At 36.8% G+C, this 21,200-nt stretch overlaps 1 protein-coding gene across 3 annotated transcripts in view; it reads left to right on the top strand.

The window, feature by feature from the left end:
• Nucleotides 1-21,200, top strand: part of Qser1 (glutamine and serine rich 1) — a 99,427-nt gene that overhangs the window by 70,241 nt on the left and 7,986 nt on the right. For all 3 annotated transcript variants that reach the window (XM_023710617.1, XM_023710618.1, XM_004627068.2), the window contains 6 exons: nt 7,608-7,936; nt 9,060-9,176; nt 10,023-10,156; nt 11,662-11,879; nt 16,456-16,593; nt 19,076-19,173. In XM_023710617.1, the coding sequence (XP_023566385.1) occupies nt 7,608-7,936; nt 9,060-9,176; nt 10,023-10,156; nt 11,662-11,879; nt 16,456-16,593; nt 19,076-19,173 (1,034 nt within the window). The remainder of the gene's footprint in view (nt 1-7,607; nt 7,937-9,059; nt 9,177-10,022; nt 10,157-11,661; nt 11,880-16,455; nt 16,594-19,075; nt 19,174-21,200) is intronic.

The following is a 21,200-nucleotide window of genomic DNA, read 5'->3' as shown; positions in this document are numbered from 1 at the left end:
CTGGCTGGCATGTGGTGCTGGGGGATTGAACCATGGTCCCTGTGCTTTGCTAAGCTTGTTCTAAGTAGGTGCTTTAGACCACTGAGCCATCTCACCAGCCCCCAGAACATTATTTTCTTATCAAATTTAACACACATATGGAAATATAGTACCAGTAAAGAAAAAATAAATCTGGTAATTTGAACTAATTTGAAACAAACATGATGCAATACAACAAATACTGTCAAATTCATATTACTTTGCTTAATGAAATTCTGTATAATTTGTAATTTTTTGTTTTAGTACTGTTTTGTACTTTTCGGGTTTTTTTGGCGGAACCAGGGATTGAACTCAGGCCCTTGTGCTTGCCAGGGAAACACTCCACTGAGTCATCTCCCCGGCCCTGTTTTGTACTCTTTTACAAAATTAAAAATAAACAAAACTTCTATAAATTTGAACATATAGCTAGGGGTGTGACTTAGTGGTGGAGCACTTGCCTAATATAGTATAGCCCTGGTTTTGATTACCAGCACTGTAAGGAGATAGCCTCTAAAATACTGTTTCTCTATGACTTTCTGGAGGAAACAGCTTTTTAAAATTTGAAGATATAATAAGCCATATTACCACAATTCTGTAGTTTAATTGTCTAACAGGAAAAACAAAAAAATTCACTCTTGTGAATAATAATTTTTTGAAAATCTTTTTGAGAAGATTTCTCTGTGCAGTTCAGGCTGACCTCGATCATGGAAGTTCTCCTGCCTTCGCCTCCTGAGGGCTGAATTACAGGTGTGCATCACCTTGCCCAGCCGCCTTCTAAATAATTCTTGGGACGAAAAGGAAACCAAAACTGGATGACAAACTGGTTGAGACCAATGAGACGTGACCAGAATGTAGAACAAAGACAAAAAAATATTAAATTCTATTCATTGGAAAGCAAGAAAATATAAAAATAGGGTATTAAACTAAACCCACCTCATAACCTCTAGTACTGACAGCTGACATGACTGGTAACCATTTCCTTTGTTTTTCTTTTATAATTTTACCACTGTGTGTATGCATCTATAGACACCAGTTTTAAAACTTCATATAAAGATCATTATACAGAATCAGTGTAGTTTTCCCTCTACTAATTTGGAATGTATACATCCTTTTCTTTAAAAAAAAAAAATTTAAGGTCAATGTGACTTTGTGATAGAGTGCTTGCCTAGCATGTGCAGGGCTGTGTTTGGATGCCCAGTACTGGGAGTAAATTTTTTTTTTTTTTTTTTTTTTTGCGTAACTTTTGTGTATGTTCATGTGATGTTGGCAGTCAGACTCAGCCTCAGGCATGCCTAGCACCTAGTCTATCAGTGAGCTACATTCCCAGCCCCACTCTTTTCTCCCCTACTTTTCATAATAGAAGATTTCAGATTTATAACAAATTCAGAGACTGGCATAATAAAACCAAGGTATCACTTAGTATTGGTAATCAATACTAAGGGCTGGGCATGTAGCTCAGTGATGGGATTCTTACTTAGCAAGCATAAGGCCCTGAATTTGATCCTCAGCACTGGGAGAAAATTCAGTAATACATGGTCAGCCTTGTTTCATTAATTTCTTTCTTGCTGTGTGTGTGTGTGTGTGTGTGTGTGTGTGTGTGTGTGTCTGTGCTGGGAATCAAAATCAGAACCTCATGCTTGCCAAGCAGGTCCTGTATCTCCAGCCTGTTAATTTTATTCTTTACTTGACTCGTGTTCCCTGGTTATTCCAGCAAAATATTTCAGTTGTTTGTGGTTACAGTATACATTTTCAGCTTCTCAAAATCTGTTTGTTTTTTTTTTAATTAGAGACTTATACAGTGGAGCTCCATTTAACACCTTCCTAACTTAAATGATACTGTTGTTTTAATTCTATCTTTTTTTAACACTTAACAATATGTCAGTAGTAGTGTTTAAATTCTCAACTCCTTGTTTAAATTTACTACATATTTAGTATTTTGCCATTCACCTTCTATCAGAAATGGACAGAAGTAAAAGGATTACATTACCTGTTGTAATAGTTATCCATTGATTTTTATATAGAAGTCATTTTATGTGCTGTATCCATCTAACAGAAAACATTTTTTCACATTAAAACTTAAAAAGATGTTGAGATCAATACTTAATTGTAATGTTAGAAATATCTAATATTTCTTTTTTTTTTTTTTTTTTTTTTTTTTTTTTTTTGGCGGAACTGGGGATTGAACTCAGACCCTTACGCTTGCCAGGGAAGCGTTTACTCTACTGAGCCATCTCCCCAGCCCAAAATGATTTTCTTTTTTCTTTTCTTTTTTTTCTTTTTCTTTTTTTTTTTTTTTTTCGGAACCAGAGATTGAACTCAGGCCCTTGCACGCTTGCCAGGGAAGCGTTTATTCCACTGAGCCATCTCCCTGGCCCTATATCTAATATTTCAAATCCTGTCACAAAATCAGTTTCTATTCATATATTTTTGTGGCAGAAAGGTGCTACTGTATGACTAGAGTATTCTTAACATTAGGATAGAGTTCTAATATGATTAGATGATTCATCCGTATTTTCCCAAGTGGCTTTTATCCTGGGGTGGAATGTGTGAGGACTGTTATAATTCGCTACAAGAACAGGAAGGCTGGCTGGAGAGAAGGGCTTGCTCTTGCTATGTAGCACCTATGTTTGTTTGTCCCTTTTCCATTCTGTGTTTTTTGGTGCATGTGTTTTTGAGTTCTATTTTGGTTCTCTCTCGGCTCTTCCATCACTCTACGAAGGTAGAATTCACATTTTTCAGGTAACAGCTTCTGTATTTTTAGCTGGTGGTCAAACACCTTTGTTGTCTGTAGTTTAAGATCAATAAAAGATTCTTGGTCCCCCTGTTTTCACTCTTATTACTGTATATATTATTTTAGCTCATCAGTACAAAAAGTCCCAAACTTATGAGTAAGCTCCATTCCAGAAAAATGTTTGTAAGTCAAGTTCATCCATTAGTCTGACAAGATGAGTCTTGCACACCGCATCGCACTGTGCAGTATGCACACAGCACAGCTGCAGCAGTGTCTGGCAGACACGTGAGCTACTACTTATTTATTTGCATCTATGAAAGTTGTAATGCAAGATCCATTTATGTATCATTGTGAAAATTCAGAACTCAAATGTTCCTAAATCAGGGACTGTTATTTTCAGTTACCCCTGAAAATCTACATTTTGTTCATTGTTCCTCAACCCAGGATTCTTCCACCATCTGTGACCTTCAAAGTAGAGTTTTTGTTGTTATTTGCTTTTTTGAGATAAGATACTAATTTATAGCCTAGGCTGGCTACACATGCTTCAGTGGGTTTTTAAATATTTATTGAATCCTAATTCATATACAGTAACATCTACTCTTTTGAAGTGTATTGAGTAGTTTCATAGAATTGTTGTACCCAAACCACAATTTTTGGAACATTTTTATGATCCCCCTGCCAAAAAGCCATTTGCCCAATAGCAGTCAGTTGCTCTACCCACACTCAGCCATTGGCAAAAACCAATCTACTCTTTTTCTGTAGGTTTACCTATTTTGGACATTTCATATATAAGGAATCATAGGTGACTTTTACCTGACTTCTTTAAGTTGATGCTTTCAGGGCTTATCTATGTTGTATCATAGATCAGAATTAATTCCTTTTTATTTTCCATTATGTATTTAAATCATATTTCTGCATCTATTCATAGTAGATCCTCGGGTATTTTTTAACCTTTTAAGCTGTTTTGAAAAATGCCACTATGAACATCATATATAAATTTTACTTTTTGTGTTTTGTGGTGATAGGGAGCAAACCCAGGGACTCACATGTGCTACGCAGGCACTCTATTGCTGAGTTACATCCCCAGCCCTATGTACAAGTTTCTGAGCAAATGTTTTTTATTTCTCTATACATCTGGAAATGGAATTCCTGAGTCATATATAGTACCTCCATATTTAATGGTGGACTGGCCAAACTTATAATTATTCTGCATTTCTGCTGAAATGTCATTTTATTATTAAAGTTATCCCAGTAGATATGAGATTGTAAGTTGTTTTGATTTGCCTTTATGCAGTCGTTAATAATGCTGAATGGCCTTTCATGTGCTTAATGGTCTTCCTTGCCCCCTTTTTTCCTTTCGTGGTACCAGGGATTGAACTCTATCCAATCTTTTTCATTTTTGCTTCTTTTGAGACAGAACTGAATTGTGTAGGGTACTCTTGAACTTGTTATCAATCATCCCACCTCAGCCTCTAGAGTAGCTGGAATTATAGGTGTATATCGTTGTGCCCAGTTTTGTTTTTTTTTTTTTTTTTTCTTTCAGAACCGGAGATTGAATTCAGGCCTTTGTGCTTGCCAGGGAAGCCCTTATTCTACTGAGCCACCTCCCCTGCCCCGTATGCCTAGTTTTTGATTATTTTTAATATCTTTGGATAAATGTCTATTCAGGTCATTTGTTCATTAAAAAAATTGCCTTTATTAAGGTGTGTGACTTATATATTCTGAATATGAATCTCAGGTAAGTATATAATTTCAAAATATCACTTCCCATTCTCAACTTATCATTTACCTTTATTTATTTTGTATTTTAGGGAGGGGTCTTTAGGGAGGGTGTTCAGGGTCTCACTACTAGATCAGACTCATAGTGATCCATCTGATTACAGCCTCCCAAGAGCTGGTATTACAGGCGTGCGCCACCACACCCAGTCTCAGTTGCTGTCTCAGTGCACCCTGTGAGGCAGGCCCTGGGGAATCCGCTGAACTATTTGGCCGGCCCAGGTTTTACTTTTTAATAAAATTCAGTTTATTTTTTCTTTTGTCACATATGCTTTTAATGGCATATCTAAAACCATATGCCTAATCCAGGGCCAAATTTGTACCTATGTTTCCTTTGAGAATTTTATAGTTTTAACTTGACATTTTGAGTATATGATCTGGTTTTGGCTATTACAGTATACAGTGTGAAGTAGAGTTTCAACTTCATTTTGTTATTTGCTGGAAAAACTGTTCTTTCCCTACTTCACAGTTTTGGCACTTCATTAAAATCATTTCATTGTTTATTTTTGGCAGAATCAGGGATTGAACTCAGGCCCTTTGTGCTTGCCAGGGAAGCACTTATTCCACTGAGCCATCTCCCCAGCTCCCTATTTTATTATTAATAAAATGATAAAATAACCCAAAAATGAGAATTACATAGGGACTTTTTGTCCTGTTAGTCTATGGCTGTACTATGAGCTTTAAAGTTAGTTTTGAGGGGCTGGGGAGAAGGCTTAGTGGAATAAGCACTTCCCTGGCAAGCGCAAGGGCCTGAGTTCAATACCCAGTTCCACATAAATAAATAAAGTTAGTTTTGAAATTTGGAAATATGAATCTTCTAACCTTTTTCTTCTGTTTTCAGCTTTTTTTTTGGGTGGGGGGTCTTTTTTTCTTTTTGAAATAAGGTCTCCCTATGCATTTCAGGCTGGTCTTAAGCTCACTTTGTAACCCAGGCTGGTTTCAAACTTGCAACAATCCTTTTGCCTCAGTCTCCTAGTACTGGGATTACAGGTGTATATCACCACACCCAGCCTGGTTTCAGCTTTTCTGTGTCTCATTTCCATATGAATTTTATGATGTGTGCCAATTGGGGGTACATGTAGCTACAGATTTTGTTGTGTTGAACCTTAGGTCAATTTGTAGAGTATTGTCTCTTGACCTTGTTTTTTTCTCATTCATAAACATGTCCTGTTCTTCTGGCTATAAATCTTAAATTTCTTTGAATAGTGTTTTGTAGTTTTTACAGTAGGGCTTTACACATCTTTAAATTTATTCTTAAGTATTTTATTTGTTTCTGTGCTGTTGTAAATGAAACTATGTTTATAATTTCTTTGTGGACTATTATATAGAAATACATTTAAAAAATACTAGTGTTGTACCCTGCAACTTTCCTGAATTTATCTATTAATTCCAGTAATGTTTTAGAAATTCCTTAAAAGTTTCTGTTTGTTTTTGCAGTACTGGGAATTGAATTCACGACCTTGTGCTGGCCAGGCAGGCGCTTATGCTACTGAGCTATGTCCCCGGCCCTCTTTAGGATTTTCTGTCTAAAAGATCATGTCTTTGTAGGGACCAGGGAGATGGCTCAGTAGAATAAGTGCTTCCCTGGCAAGCACAAGGGCCTAGAGTTCAGTCCCCGGTTCCACCAAAAAAAAAATCAAGATCATGTCTTTGTAAATTAGAGTGGTTTTACTTTCATTATCATTAGGGAAATACATCAAGTTTTTTCTCCATTAGGTATGATGTTAGCTGTGGATTTCTCTAGATATACTGTCAAAATGTTGAAACTCTCTTCCATGTTTAGGTTGTTGATTTTGTTGTTGGTTGGTTGGTTTTCTGAGACAGCTTCTGACTGGCCTCAAACTTACTGTGTAGCCCAGGCTGGCCTTGAACTTTAGAGTGATCCTCCTTCCTCAGCCAGGAAAGTGCTGGGATAACAGATGTGTGCCACCACACATGATTGGATGTTTCTTTTCATCATGAAAAGGACTAATTTTTACATTTATAGAATAAAGCCATCTCTCTTGAAATTAAATGGGGTGGTTTTACTTCCGTTCTTAGTAATGAAAATTGAAAGTAGGGCCTGTGTATGTTAAGCACACACTTTATACTACTGAGCTACACTATAGGATTCTTTTTTTTTTTTTTTTTTTTTTGGCTGGCTCAGCCTGCCTTAAGGGTGGGTCTGGTAAGGTGGGTGGAGGTAGAGTTTGAACCATTGTATCCTGCACCTGACTGTATTTGCATGAGCAGGCACTTAAACAACTGAGCTAACCAGCAGGCCCCCAATGGGATTCTTTTTACATATTGGCAGATTTTCTCTTGTGTTGTAGGAAACTTTTGTGTTTATATCATAAGGAATATTGTTCTATAGTTTTCCACTATTTTTGTATGGTTTTGGTATTCAAATAACACCAGCCTTATAGAATGAGTTGAGATGTGTTTCTTCCTGTAATTTTTTCCCTCTCATTGGGGCATTGATATTAATTATTTAACTGTTAGTAAAATTCACCAGTTAAATCATTTAGGCCTCTGCTTTTCTTTTTAAGATGCTTCAAAATTATTTCTGTTTTCTTTGATATTAGTCTATTTAGATTTTTCATTTCTTCCTGATTTCTTTCTAGTTTGTCTTTCTAGGAATTTTTTCATTTCAGGTAAAGTTATTTATTTCATTGACATATGAATTTACATAGGATTGTTTTATACTCCTTTTGTTTCAGTACTTTTTAGTGCAGTTTCAGAGAGTATTTGTGGTTGGTGTTTTTGGCTTTTCATCTTCTGTACAGCTTTGGTTAATTGACCTTTCCTTTTTTGTGTGGTTTTTATGTCTCAGTTCTTCTAAATATATCTCTGTTCTCCTTAAAGTAGAGAGGAAGCATAGATACATAGATGCATGTTTGCCCTGCAGTCTTATCCCCTGTGATTTAATTTTCACATCTGTGATTCTTAGAAATTAACAACCATTCCTAAGTTTCTTCCTACAGTTTTGACTGATTTAACCAATTTATTGTAACACAAAAGTTTTTCTAAACTGTTCAAATTTAACTCAAAGTATGAAAATGTACAAATATTTGTATTACTGATTTGCTTTCACTTGATTTAGTTTCAGAAACCCGACAGGTGGCAACTCTTAACCCATCTACCAATGCCACTGGTACTGCCACGACTTCTTCCACCACTGTGTGTGCTGCTAAGCAAGACCCTCTCTACTCTACTTCCTCTGCAGTAAACAGCTTGAAAAATACAAGTGCTACAGAACCCCCAAAACCCAGCAAGCTTGATAGTCTTCCTTCAAAGCAACTGGCCAAAGGACAGGACACTGTTGCCATAGAAGGTTTTACAGATGAGGAAAACACAGAAAGTGGAGGAGAAGGCCAATACAGAGAACGTGATGAATTTGTGATAAAGATAGAAGACATAGAGACTTTTAAGGTGATATTAATGGTCATAGTTGAGTTGGACTGTCTTGAGATAATCTTCATGATGACTTCAATAGCCTGACTATATATCAGTTATTTTTTTTACTTATTCTAACTTATGTGTGATCAAACTTAATTGCTCAGGTATTTTGAAAAAGAATATCCCCAAAAATTATTTGCCTTTGTCTTTGCTTAATGTACTTCCGATTAATCAATTACATTGAGTACTAATAGTTACAGTAGATTTGAAATGTTAATTTTTTTTCAAGGCTTTTAACTCAGATTTGAAAAAAAAAATGTTTACATGACTTAAAGGAAAAATAAGAATAAAAGTATAACAATTTAATTTTCTCATTTCAAATTATAGAGGCATGAATTGAATAATAAAAATAAAACCAGGTTTGATAGTACACATCTGTAATCCCAGCAATTAGGAGGAAAATTGCCATTTCCAAAGAGGCAGGAAAATTGCCATGAATTTGAGGCCATTCTGAACTACATAGCCAGACCTGGAAGGAAGGAAGGACTGATTGTTTTAGCAGTATTTAAAATAATACATCTTTGGGTTTCTGTTTGCTTGCTTTTGCTTATGTGTATATGCATGCAAGCATGCATGTGTTGGGTATGTGTGTGTGTTTAAATTTGAGCAGAGAGGAGTGGGCATTAGGAAGCATATAACACTTAAATTATTTATGTTCCTTCCATTAACAATTGCTGATATGTTGTTTAGCAGTTTCTGGTCTTTTTCAGTGTGTACATACTCTCATAAAATTGCATAAATAATATATGATGATACCAGTAGCATAGGACTTTCTAGTTGTTTCAGCTATGCATGTAGATAATGAGCTTCCCTTTTGTTAGTCTAGTTCTGAAAGAATCTAAGCGAGACTGAATAACCAAACCAGCTAATAAGTGTTAAGGGCTGGAGAGTTGGCTGAGTGGTAGAGTGCTTTACTAGCACATGCAAGTTCTGAATTTGATCCTTAACACCTCAAGGAAAAACAATTACTATAGAAATTCAGCTAACGATAAGAAGTAGAAGTTTGAGCTAGGAATGTCTTTCAGATCTAAAATACTTTGTAAGTCTAGAATATGTTGATACTATCTATAAGTGTAATTAATTTTGCTAATTACAGGAGGCTTTAAAAACAGGAATAGAACCCCCAGCTATTTGGAAAGTACAAAAAGCTTTATTACAGAAATTTGTTCCTGAAATTCGAGATGGCCAAAGAGAATTTGCAGCTACAAATAGTGTGAGTAAATGCTTATTTGCTTATATTAGCCTTCTAGTTTTTTGATGATAATCCTGGGGAAAATAAACAATGATTTAGATGCATTTTATATTGTTTCTAACATAAAAATCACATAAATTTTGATCTGCATAATTTATGATACTCATGTAATGTGATTTAAAAGTAAATACAAAAATTTTTATTCCAAGCTATTTAAAATTAGACTGTATACTGTTGTTTGTCAATTTTTTAAAAAACAAAGTAATTTAGCCAGGTGTGGTGATGCACACCTGTAATCCCAGCACTTTGAGGCTGAGGCAGGAGGATCAGGGCACATTCAAGGACAGCTTGAACTCAGTATCAATATCTTGTCTCAAAAAAAACCCAAACAAAAGTGACTAGTGTCAATTTGGGGATTTCACATGGGTTCAAAGGCTCTTATTTGTTTATTGTACCAGTCTGATAGCCTGACTTACCAGAAGAGTGACACAAGTTGTATTTACATAGCTGTTCTGTAGCTTTGAATAGATGAGTGTCTGCCAAATGAAATTGCTTCTGTGTGGGGGCCGGGGAGATGATGGCTCAGTAGGATAAGCGCTTGACCGGCAAACGCAAGGATCTGAGTTCAATCCCCGGTTCTGCAAAAAAAAAAAAAAGAAAGAAAGAAAGAAATTGCTTCTGTGTAAGTAGTATGGGCTGGCTCACAGTCAGGAATGATCCAGGGTTCATTTTTATTCATGGGGAAACCAGCCTGGCTAGAGCTGCATTTTGGAAAATGCAAAGAATGACTATGATAGTCAAGCTCAAAAGTAGTATTTGTGCATAGGCTTTACAACTGTGTAATTTAGGTAATTTTCTTTTCATTAGTACCTAGGATATTTTGGAGATGCCAAGAACAAATACAAAAGGATATATGCGAAGTTCATTGAAAATGCAAACAAAAAGGAGTATGTCAGAGTATGTTCCAAAAAGCCAAGAAATAAGCCTTCACAAACTATCAGGTATTTGTTATGTAATACATGGAGTATTTTTTGCGTTATATATAATTCTGAAAAGTCAGTACTGTTGTAATAAACGATTGCTCTTACAAGACTAAACTTTTGGTTGGATAAACACCCTTTTTCTCTGAGTCATTTTGTTGTTACCATAATATAGTACAAAATAAAAGCTGAATTTAGAGTGAAAAGATTATAGTTCTTTGTGACACAAAGAGATTTCTAAAAGCCCTTTTTTCATTCATTTAATGAAAATAATAACTCAGAGTTTATCAGATAATTTGAGGGGCAGCTCAGCCCATGGGGTGGGGCTGGCATGGCATGTGGTGCCAGGAGTTGAGCCACAGTCCCTATGCTTGCCTAAGCAGGCGCTTTAAACTGCTACACTATCTCACCAGCCCTGTCAAATAATTTCTAAGAAAAAGCTGTGAGCTGTGCAGGCCCTGGGCCTGCTGAGACAGATTGAGACTGGGCATGGTAGCCCAGAGCTTGGGAGGCTGAAAACAGGAGAATCACTATGAGTCCGATCTACATAGTGAGACCCTGTAGACCCTGTATCAAATACATTAAAAAAAAAAAAAAAATTCTGTGAGACCTGGGCATTGTTAGCAAGGGTCTGCAGAAGAATCATCATTATAGGGGCCAGGGAGATGGCTCAGTGGAATAAGCACTTCCCTGGCAAGTGCAAGTTCAATCCCCGGTTCCTCAAAAAAAAAAAAAAAAGAATGAGAAGAATCATCATTATAGATCAGATTCCATTGTCTCCAATACACAGATACCTGGGGGAAAGAGGGCCCAGATACTTGCATACTCCCCAGCAGGTCCTGTTTAATTAAAATTCCCACCTATTAGAAGCAGCTCAGGGGCCGGGGAGATGGCTCAGTAGAATAAGCGCTTCCTTGGCAAGCACAAGGACCTGAGTTCAATCCCCAGTCCTGAAAAAAAAGCAGCTCACCTAATTTTTTTTTTTTTTTACCTAATTTTTGATGAAATTTTATCCACTCAAATCTCTAGATCCCCATTGGGCAAATCTTTGGAGGCTCCTGTATAGATGACTTAGGGTTTCTGCATTGAAACATATTGCCAAAAGAGCCTATGAGTTTCTGAAGGTCTGAGCTAGAGTTGGATATCTAAAAATTGTGGAGGATTATTTCCCTAAATCTATTGATCCTCTGTTTTATAACTTTATACTCTGGGGAAAGAGTCCATAATGGAAGGGGAGGATAAAGTCTATGAAGTAGAGATAGAGATATTAGTTCTTTAATAAAAAATATTGAATGTCAGTAATATATATATATAAATATCATGTATACCATATAAATGATATACATATATATGCATATCATGATTCTCACTTTTCTAATTTATTTTATAAGATTTTTTTAAATTTTATAAGATTTAAATGAGTTTCAATTAGCAATACTCTTGCTTCAGATAAACCTCATCACCTACCATGCTGCCACTTTGCAAAGCTTTAAATATGTTAATGAACCTTATTTGGAACATTGCAGAACTGTTCAGGCCAAGCCAGGTACTAGCAGTAAAACTTCAGATCCTCCAACATCAAAAACTACAACTACAAAAGCCCCTTCCGTGAAACCCAAAGCTAAACAGCTAAAAATAAAGGCTGAGCCACCTCCAAAGAAGCGGAAGAAATGGAAAGAAGAATTTTCATCCTCCCAGTCCGACTCATCTCCTGAGGTCCATTCTAGTAGTACAGAAGATGAGGGTGAGTCCTCCATGCAAAGGATCGGTCTGCGTGAATGGGAGGAGCAGCTGGTGCTGACTGTGCACATTCTTTTTATTTTTTTCAGGGGATTTATCTACCTAATAAGTTCTGCTTTTACTTACATGACAGTAACACACTAAAGCACTGCTCATCCACACATGCAGTAAAATAGAAAAGGCAGAATTTAGCTTTGTTCTAGCCGTATTAATGCCAGTTGTTTTGCTTTGATGGAAAGAATTGGGGTTAGATCAAATGACTACATGTAACCTACTTGTTGTAAACATAAAAGTCTTGTTTTATGCAAGAAGAAAAGAATAGATCTACGAAAAAAACAGTTCAAACTATAATTAATACAACATAGTAATATATATAGTTATATACATGTACTCATGACCAAGGTAGGTGCCTTCTTTCTGCCTTTTCTTTTTGGAATGGGAAAGTTGAAGTAGATCAGCAGTTAGCAAACTTGTTGACCTTAGAACCCCTTTCCAAACTGTTGTGGATCCTAAACAACACTTATGTAGGTGATATCTGTTGATACTTATACCATATTACATAACATACTGAAACTAAGGTAATGAAGGATACAAGAATCCACAGTGCACATCCCATTAACCATCATCATGCTTGTTGACGTATGCAAGAAATTTCAAGCAGCTCAGTAGTTGAGGGTAAAGTGTGGCAAACTAACCTACCAAACCTGGCTTTCAGCCTGTTTTTGTAAGTACAGGTATTCCTTGATTAACAACTAGGGTGTTAAGTGAATTGGTCACTAAATGAGGAATTGTATATAGTCTGTACATTACAATATTCAAACAAAGAAATGATACAAGGGAACTCCAACTTGACTTTGCATAAATTTCACATGCATTACTGTAATGTATAACAAAATAAAATTGTAGTACTGTATAAAGAAAATATACTGTACAACAAAAAGACATTAAGAGGGGATGGGGAGATAGCCAGTAGAATAAGTGCTTCCCTGGCAAGCGCAAAGGCCTGAGTTCAATCCCCGGTTCCGCAAAAAAAAAAAAAAGACATTAAGGCTCTATAAACAAGATGTACAGGACCAAGTAAAAAAAAAAAGGTGGTCTAAGTCCAAGGAGCATGCCTCAGTTGTAAGACTGAACAATCATTAAACAAATTGTTAAACAGGAATATCTGTAGTTTTATTGAAATACAGTCCCATAGGTAACTTTTTGGAAATTTACGTATTTCTACACAGTGGCCTTTCCACTACAATGGCACATTTGAGTAGATACTACTGACACCATAGAGCCATCAAAACTTAAATATTTAAGGCATGGGTTTGTTTGTTTTGCATCTGAACCCAAGTAGGAGCACAAGGATAAAGAGAAAGGACAGATTTGAAAAATTTAGTGTCGAATCTTTATTGTGTCTTACACGATAAATTAATTGGGTGGTTAAGAATGTGGTTGATGGAGCCGGGGAGATGGCTCAGTGAAATAAGCGCTTCCCTGGCAAGCGCAAGGGCCTGAGTTCAATCCCCAGTTCTGCAAAAAAAAAAAAAAAAAGAATGTGGTTGAGGCTGATGTCCAGGACAGTTTCAAAATTGTGGTATTATTGGTTGAGAGAAGACCTTAGAGATCATATGACTAGAACTAGAAAGCATAATAAAAAATGTTTCAGGAGTAGTCTTTTTTCATTTTATGTATTTGGTACAGGGTCTCACTGTACAGCTCAGACAGGTAGTGATCCTCCTGTTTTCAGCCTCACCAGCGCGGGGTTTACAGGCCATGCATCACCATGCCCAGACTCAGGTCACTGACTCCGCGTGGGGGCGGGGCAGGTGTGGCATGCAGGACCAGATATTGAACCATGGTCCCTGTGCTTGCCAAAGCAGGCACTTAGTCCACTGAGCTATCTCACTGGCCCCTAGAATCTATTTTAAATGTACTATTAGAGTAGCTGGGCCTGGTAACACACATCTGTAATCCCACATTTAGGAGCTTGAAGCAGGAGGATTGCCAGGACATTAAGGCCAACTTGAATTATGTAGCCAAACATTGTCTCAACAAAACGAAAACCATATAATGCTTTCAATTCATGCTCAAAATACTGCTTTGCCTTATAAATTCTCATGTATACACTTCTAAATAACCATTTACAAATAGCTTTTTGTAATAGTATATTTCAGAGTGGCCTTGGATTTACTGTATAGCCCAGGCCGTTCTTGAAGTCTTGAAGATCTTTCTGCCTTAGCTGGGGTTATAGGTGTGTACCATTGTGACCAGGTATATGTAAGGTTTTGCAGCTAGCAGTCCTGCCTACTGCTTTCAATAGAGGGATTTTGTTTCTGAATTAGCAATTACTGTTTCCTTACAAGAGAACAGATTTTCTTCCATTAGCAACTTAGTGACCACTAGGTGTCACTAAATAGTAAAAGAAAGATATATAATGGTTTTAGGAAAATGATTGTCCTGCCTTGTGGGGCACATCTGTAATGCTTCCTCCTCAGGCTGAGGCACAAGGAACCAAGTTTGAGGCCAAACTGTGCAACTTAGTGAGATCCTGTCTCAAAATACGATAAATTGAAGATGTGGTTCAGTAGTAGAGTTCTTTTGTAGTATATACAAGGCCTTGAGTTTGATTCCCAACACTATCCCACAAAAAGGGCAAATACTAATAGTTTCATGTGCTGGTACTTTTCAAACTGTTTCAGGGCATCTTTTAAAAATTTTTTTAAATTTTATTATTTATTTGTTACAGGATCTCTCAGTGCAGCTCAAACTTGTAATGATCCTCCTGTTTCAGCCTCCCCAGTAGTGGGATTATGGGAGTGTGCCACCACACCCAGTTTCAGGGCCTGCATGGCATGCAGTACGAGGGATTGAACCCAGATCCTTGTGCTTGCAAGGCAGTCACTTAGACCACTGAGCTAACTCTCCACCCCAGGGTATCTTTATAATCTTCCAATTTATTGAGGATTCCAAATACTTTTGTTTATATGGACTGAATTTGTAGGTATTTATTAAATTGTAAATAAAAATTTTTATATACTTAAAATTAACTGATTTCTACTTCTTAATATAAAAGTTTAATTTATCACTTTCTGGGTATGTTTTGGTTTGGGGAGAGTTTTTTGGTGTTATCTTTTAATTTGTGCCTACATCTTCAGTTTGTTTTTCGGTTGTTTAATCTTTCTGAGACAGGGTCTTACTACAGAATTTAGGCTGGCCTTGGGCTCACTTTGTAGCATGGGCTGGCTGGAACTCAACAACGATCCTCCTGCCTCAGCCTCCCGGTTGCTGGGATTACTGGTGTGCACGACCATGCCTGGCTTGCTTCATTACTTTTTGAGTCCAATATCTGCCAGTCTGAGTTACATAGTGAGTTCAAGGTCATCCTGAACTATGTATAGTGGGACCTTGTCTCAAGAAAAACAAGCTGAAAAAACGAGCCAAACAAACAAAATACAAGTGTTTTCTATATTCTTACCATATTATCATACAGAATATTAAAAAAATACATTGATTACGGATTTGATGAAAACAATTTTGTTTTGTTAGAGACAAGGTTTGGCTGTGTAACTTAGACTGGATTTGAACTCTCAGGAATCCTCCTGCCTCAGCCTCCCAGGTGCTGGGATTACAGATGTGCACCACCATGCACCCCTTGAAAATAATAATTTTTACTGTTTCGTCAAAGAGCATTCTTTCAAAGAGCATTCTCAAGTGAAACAAGTTTTATTTCCCTGCAAATGTATGGGCAATGGCCTGACAAAGTATGTAACTAATAGTTGGCTGTAACTGCCCGTGTTCAAGCTAAGTAAAGAAAGAGCAGTTTTACGCGTTACTACTTTTGCAAATATCAACACAGTAAAAAAGATAATGTAACTTCTCAATATTATTAGGAAGGATCCATGAATTAAGCTCTTAGAACTGCTCATAGGGAGTCTGATGATACTGTAGTTGTATTTGGATGCAGAACAAGTCAAAAGTGAGACAGACTTTTCACCTTACAGTTGTTGCAATGAATTTAAGTGAAATTTCCTTTATGCATGTTTACATTAAAAAATATTTTAACGTTTCCTAGTGTAGAATTCTATAGTGATTGAAGTGTACAAGTAAAAAAAAAAAGGAATCTATATACTAAGTCCTACATTGTATGGCTTCTGGTTCTTTTACTAATTAACATACAGAAACAAACCATGAAGATTAGCACAGAGAGATGGGTGCCAGGTGTTCCTCTGAGGTGCAGGCCCAGCCGGGAGGGGAGCTGGCTCCTGTCTGCCCTCATTTCCACAGGTTGGCTCAGTGTCAGGCCCAGGAGGCCTTGTAATATGCTGTATGAGCTTGGTCGCACCCCACCACCCATTCTCTTCTAGTAAGTCTGGTGGTCTATTTCTGTTGTTCTGCTTTAAAAGTTCTCCAGCGACTATAAAATGTAAACCATTCTCTCACCTGCAGTGTTTTTATAAGGATGAAGAAAAAACCTTGACATGGAAGAAATTGTATTTATAATCTTTCACCTGCTTGTTAGCTCCTTTTACAGAGAAATGTATTTTAAGTTCTCAAGAAAGAAAATGTAATATTTTATCTTTACTTTGTCCTAGAATTTGATCCTCCAGCTCCTTTTGTCACTCGCTTTTTGAACACAAGAGCAATGAAGGAAACCTTTAAGAGTTACATGGAACTGCTTGTTAGCATTGCCCTGGACCCCGACACAATGCAAGCCCTAGAGAAGAGCAATGGTATGGCATGCTAATTAGGACTTTGTGAAACATTTTCAGAGTTCAGTCTGTTGTGCTTTTAAATATAGTTTGTGTAATATACACCTATAGTTTTTCAGTTTTGTTCATAATATCTGAATGCTAGAAAATGGTCACATCTTTTCATTCCTTGTCTGAATAGTAGAATAACTTTATGTTGACTGTTTTAATTGCTTCCTATTCATGGGGTAATTATGTAGTTGTTCATTTGTTTAATTCCACAATCTATATCCCCTTCACTAGTGTCTTACTAAATGTATTACATAGAAAGTTCATGTTAATATAACCTGTTTTCCCATAAATGGAAAGATAGACCAGATAATAGTGTTATAAAAATTAAAATAGTGGGGCTGGGGAGATAGCTGAGCAGTCTTAAGTGCCTGCCTGGTAAGTGCAAGGACCTGGGTTTGATCCCCGGTACCACATGCTGTGCTGGTCCCTGCCAACAAAACCGGGCGTGGTGCCGCGCACTTTAATCCCAACACTGGGGAGGCTGAGACAGAAGGATCACTGAGTCTGCTGTGTAGCGAGACCTGGTTCCAAATAAATAAATAAAATTTAAAATTTAAAATAGTGTAGTTAGTAAAATAACGTCTTTAGTAAAAGATAGATTGCAGAGAAAAGTTATGTGAGTTTTTTGTTTTTGAGACAGGTTATACAGTTAAGGCTGGCCTTAAACTCACTTTATAGCCCAGGCTGGGCTCCAACTCACAATGGAAAAAGGTTCTTTTGTTGTTGTTGTTGTTGTTGTTGTTGTTGTTGTTTAATATTTATTTTTATTTATTACATTTATTTATTGTGTGTGTGTATGGCCAGCTCAGCCCACCAGGGGGCGGGCCTGGCTGGCATGTGGTGCTGGGGATAGAACCGCGGTCCCTGTGCTCCGCCAAGCTTGTTCCAAGTAGGTGCCCTAGACCACCGAGCCATCTCTCCAGCCCCTTGTTGTTGTTTTTGAGACAAGATCTCACTGTGTAGTTGAGGCTGGCCTTGAACTCACAGCAATCCTCCTGCCTTATATACTGCTGGGATTAAGGCCAGGCATGGTGGCGCATACTTATAATCCCAGCACTCAGGAGGCTGAGGCAGGAGGACCATTGTGAGTCTGAATAATTTTTTAAAATTACCAGCACTCTCTGTTGTTTCTTCATTTTATATAAGAGGAAAGAAACTTAAAAGGTTATTCTTATAAATAAATAAATAAAATGTTATAGAAAAAAAAAAGAAATGCCAAATGCAACACCTTGTGAATTAAAGAGTAAATGATTTAAAGTAAAAAAAAAAAAAAAAAAAGGTTATTCTTAAAAATTATTCACAAATGTCTAAACATGTTTTCAAAGGACCTGGTGTGTATCAGTAGTAGAGCACTTGGCTAGCATGCACTGGCCCTGGGTCCATCCCCAGCACTACGAAACAAACATTTTTTCATGAAATGTGAATAAAATATTTGAGTAGATTTAGTCAATACTAAACAAACTATCAGGTTTGTTGCAGCAACCATACAAAGTTTACTCACTAAGGATTTTTTATTTAAGAAGATACTCTTTCCCAGGTTACTGTGCTTGTACTTGTTCAACATATGTAACATTTCATTCAACTATGGACTTTATAACCTAGATGCTGAGAACTATGTTATATATTACTGTACTGGTAAATGAAGACATAGTTTTACAACCTAAAGTATTTAATTTAATTAATTAACTTAACATTCTGAAAGTACTTTCATAGTTCAGAGATGCAAAAAATAAAGCACAAAGTTTCAAGTAGAAATCTTTGTCATACTTTCTTTTCTAAAATAAACATTTTGGCATAGAGTTCTGCATTATTTTGAATTTTGGGGGATTGAACATGTTATGCAGGCGAGGCAGACATTTAGCCACTTAGCTCTGTCCCCAGGCTGCGAATGTAGCTTAGTTGAAGAGCATGTCCCCAGCATGCTCAAGGCCAAAGGAAAAAAAAAAAGCCAAGAGTATCTCTTGGGCTTCCTCACTGTCTTACAAAATGTTAGACTAGTTTATATTTTATAATACTGTTACTATTCAGGTGGTAAATGAGATCTGGAGAAATTAGGTATGTGTTGCTGCCTCACGTTAGTCTTAGTTCCATTAAAAATCTTCCTATAGGGCTCAGTGGTAGCACATTTGCCTAGCGTGCAAGCGTCCCTGGGTTCAACCACTGGTACGTGCTACCAAAACAAAACAAAATCAAATTCTGATTCATCAGTTCTAGTTAAAGCCCAGGAATTTTGCAGAGCACACCCTATCATCATATTAAGCTGCATTTTTGTTCACTATTAAAGCCTATTTTCACATTAGCTTTTGTTCAGAAAGCTTAGTGTGCATTTTGGCGGGTAGAAATTAACATTACCCAAAGAATTTATTGTCTTTCAACCTTAAAATGTTTTGAGAAAAAGTTGAATGTTGAGCAAATATTCGTTGGTAATTTATCCTTTTAAAATATATTTCAGATGAGCTACTTCTACCTCATATGAAAAAAATAGATGGCATGCTAAATGATAATCGAAAAAGACTTCTTTTGAATCTTCATTTGGATCAGTCATTCAAGGTATTTCCTTTAGATGATTTATTGGCAAAACTCAGTCATGATCACAGTCCTAAATGCGATAAGAAAAAAAGAATGAAAGTCAAGTGATTCTCACTTTCCCAGAATTTTTCAAACCATATTTGTTTTTCATTTATTATGAGTCTTTCACTTTTTTTTTTTTTTTTGTACTGGGAATTGAACTCAGGACCTTGCACTTGGCCAGGCTGGTGCTGTGCAGCTAACCTGTAACCTGGGCCAGTTTATCTTTTTAACATTAATCATTCAGTTTAATTTCCACTTGACTTACTTATTTTTTATTTTATTTTTAAGATGTTAGGAAAGGGTCTACAGGGTGTACAGTGTCTCACTATGTAGATTAGACTTGTGATTCTCCTGCTTTGAGCCTTCCAAGTGCTGGGGTTACAGGCACATACCACCGTGCCCAGTCTCAATCGCTGTCTCAGTGCACCCTGGGGGCAGGGCTGGCACAGCACAGCAGAGATCGAACACTGGCCACTGAGCTCTGCCTAATTAATTTCTGAGTCATTTATATTTTTCTAATACTCATTTATAAAATTTTATCTAAATATTTTGTTTTGTTTTGTTTTGGTGGAACCAAGGATTAAACTCAAGCCCTTGCGCTTGCCAGGGAAGCGCGTACTCCACTGAGCCATTTCCCCGGCCCCATCTAAATATTTTCTAAGAGTATTTCCTTTAAACCACTATATTCAAATCTTGGAAGGGGGGGTTACTGGGAATTGAACTCAGGACCTCACACTTGCCAGGTAGGCACTGTGCCACTGAGCTAAATTCCTGGTCTTCAAATCTTGTTTTAAAAAAAAACTGAATCTCATTAGGTATTTCAGACTGGCCTTCAGCTCACTATGTAGCCCAGGCTGGCTTCAAGCTTGTGGCAATCATGTTGCCTCAAATTAAAGCAGGTTTTTCTTTTGAATCTTTATAAAAGGTTATATTTGGTCAGTAATTAAAATTAGCCTTTCAGCACCACATGCTGTGCCAGCCCCGCCCCCAGGTACGTTGTGCCAGCCTGGCACATTCCTGTAATCCCAGCACTGGGAAGGCCGAAAACGGAGGATCACTGTGAGTCCAAGCTGTATAGTGAGACCTTGTACCAAATACATGAAAAAAAAAAAGAAATAGTCTTTCAGGGCAGCTATCAAAATTCCCTTGATGAGTCTTTAGCTTACCCACTACTCAAGGAAAAACTTTTAGTATAATAAAAATATAAATAAATATATATAAAATAAAATTTTGTTTTGGTGTTGTAGGATACAAAACTTAATCTAAGCTCAAAATTTATCATAGGTGCTATTTTTTAAAATTTTCATATTCAAAAATGTATATTACATCTCAAATCATTTGATTAAGTCTGCCTTGAGAAACTTTTTACTGGTGGTGACAATATATGTTTCTATACCAGCTTTCTCACTTTTCTGTTTTGTAAACTGCACATGGAGGTGATGTTGACTTTACTTTAACTAGATGAAAATTGAGGTTCTCAAATTGATTAAATGACAGTCAGTGAACTAGTAGTCTAGTGTTCTTCACTACTGTACACCTGCAGAGCTGGTAAGAAATCCAGTACCAAAGAAGTTGGTCCCCTGGCTCCTAGTCTGTCTAGAGTCTAGTGTAATCTACTTGATGTCCACGTTAAGTAAAATATTCTTTAAGAAAGTACCGTATTGCCTGGAGATAAGGCAAGTTTTTGGATATTTTGTCATGTAAGTACCACGCGCTAACCGATTGCGCCACTGGAGCTTCTGGATATTTTGTGAAGATTTACTAAATAGTAAAATTTCTCAGTTTTGATAATATATAGCTCAGTGGCCAAACCCTGAGGTCAGCTCCTAGCACAATACCAAAAAGCTTACCAGTCTTTTTTTTTTCTTTTTTTTTTTCAAAGTTTTATTGATAAACAGCAATGAGACAGTTTCAAATCAAATCAGAAGTACAGTTTCAACAAATAATACACTGCATATATTCTTCTTAGTGGTTAATTGCTGTACAAGATGCAGACTTGTGATCCT

The sequence above is a fragment of the Octodon degus genome, unplaced genomic scaffold (assembly GCF_000260255.1).
Source record: "Octodon degus isolate 3935 unplaced genomic scaffold, OctDeg1.0 scaffold00018, whole genome shotgun sequence".
NCBI classification, from domain to species: domain Eukaryota; kingdom Metazoa; phylum Chordata; class Mammalia; order Rodentia; family Octodontidae; genus Octodon; species Octodon degus.
The sequence above is the reverse complement of the archived record's forward strand: the minus strand, read 5'-3'. Positions and strand labels throughout refer to the sequence as shown.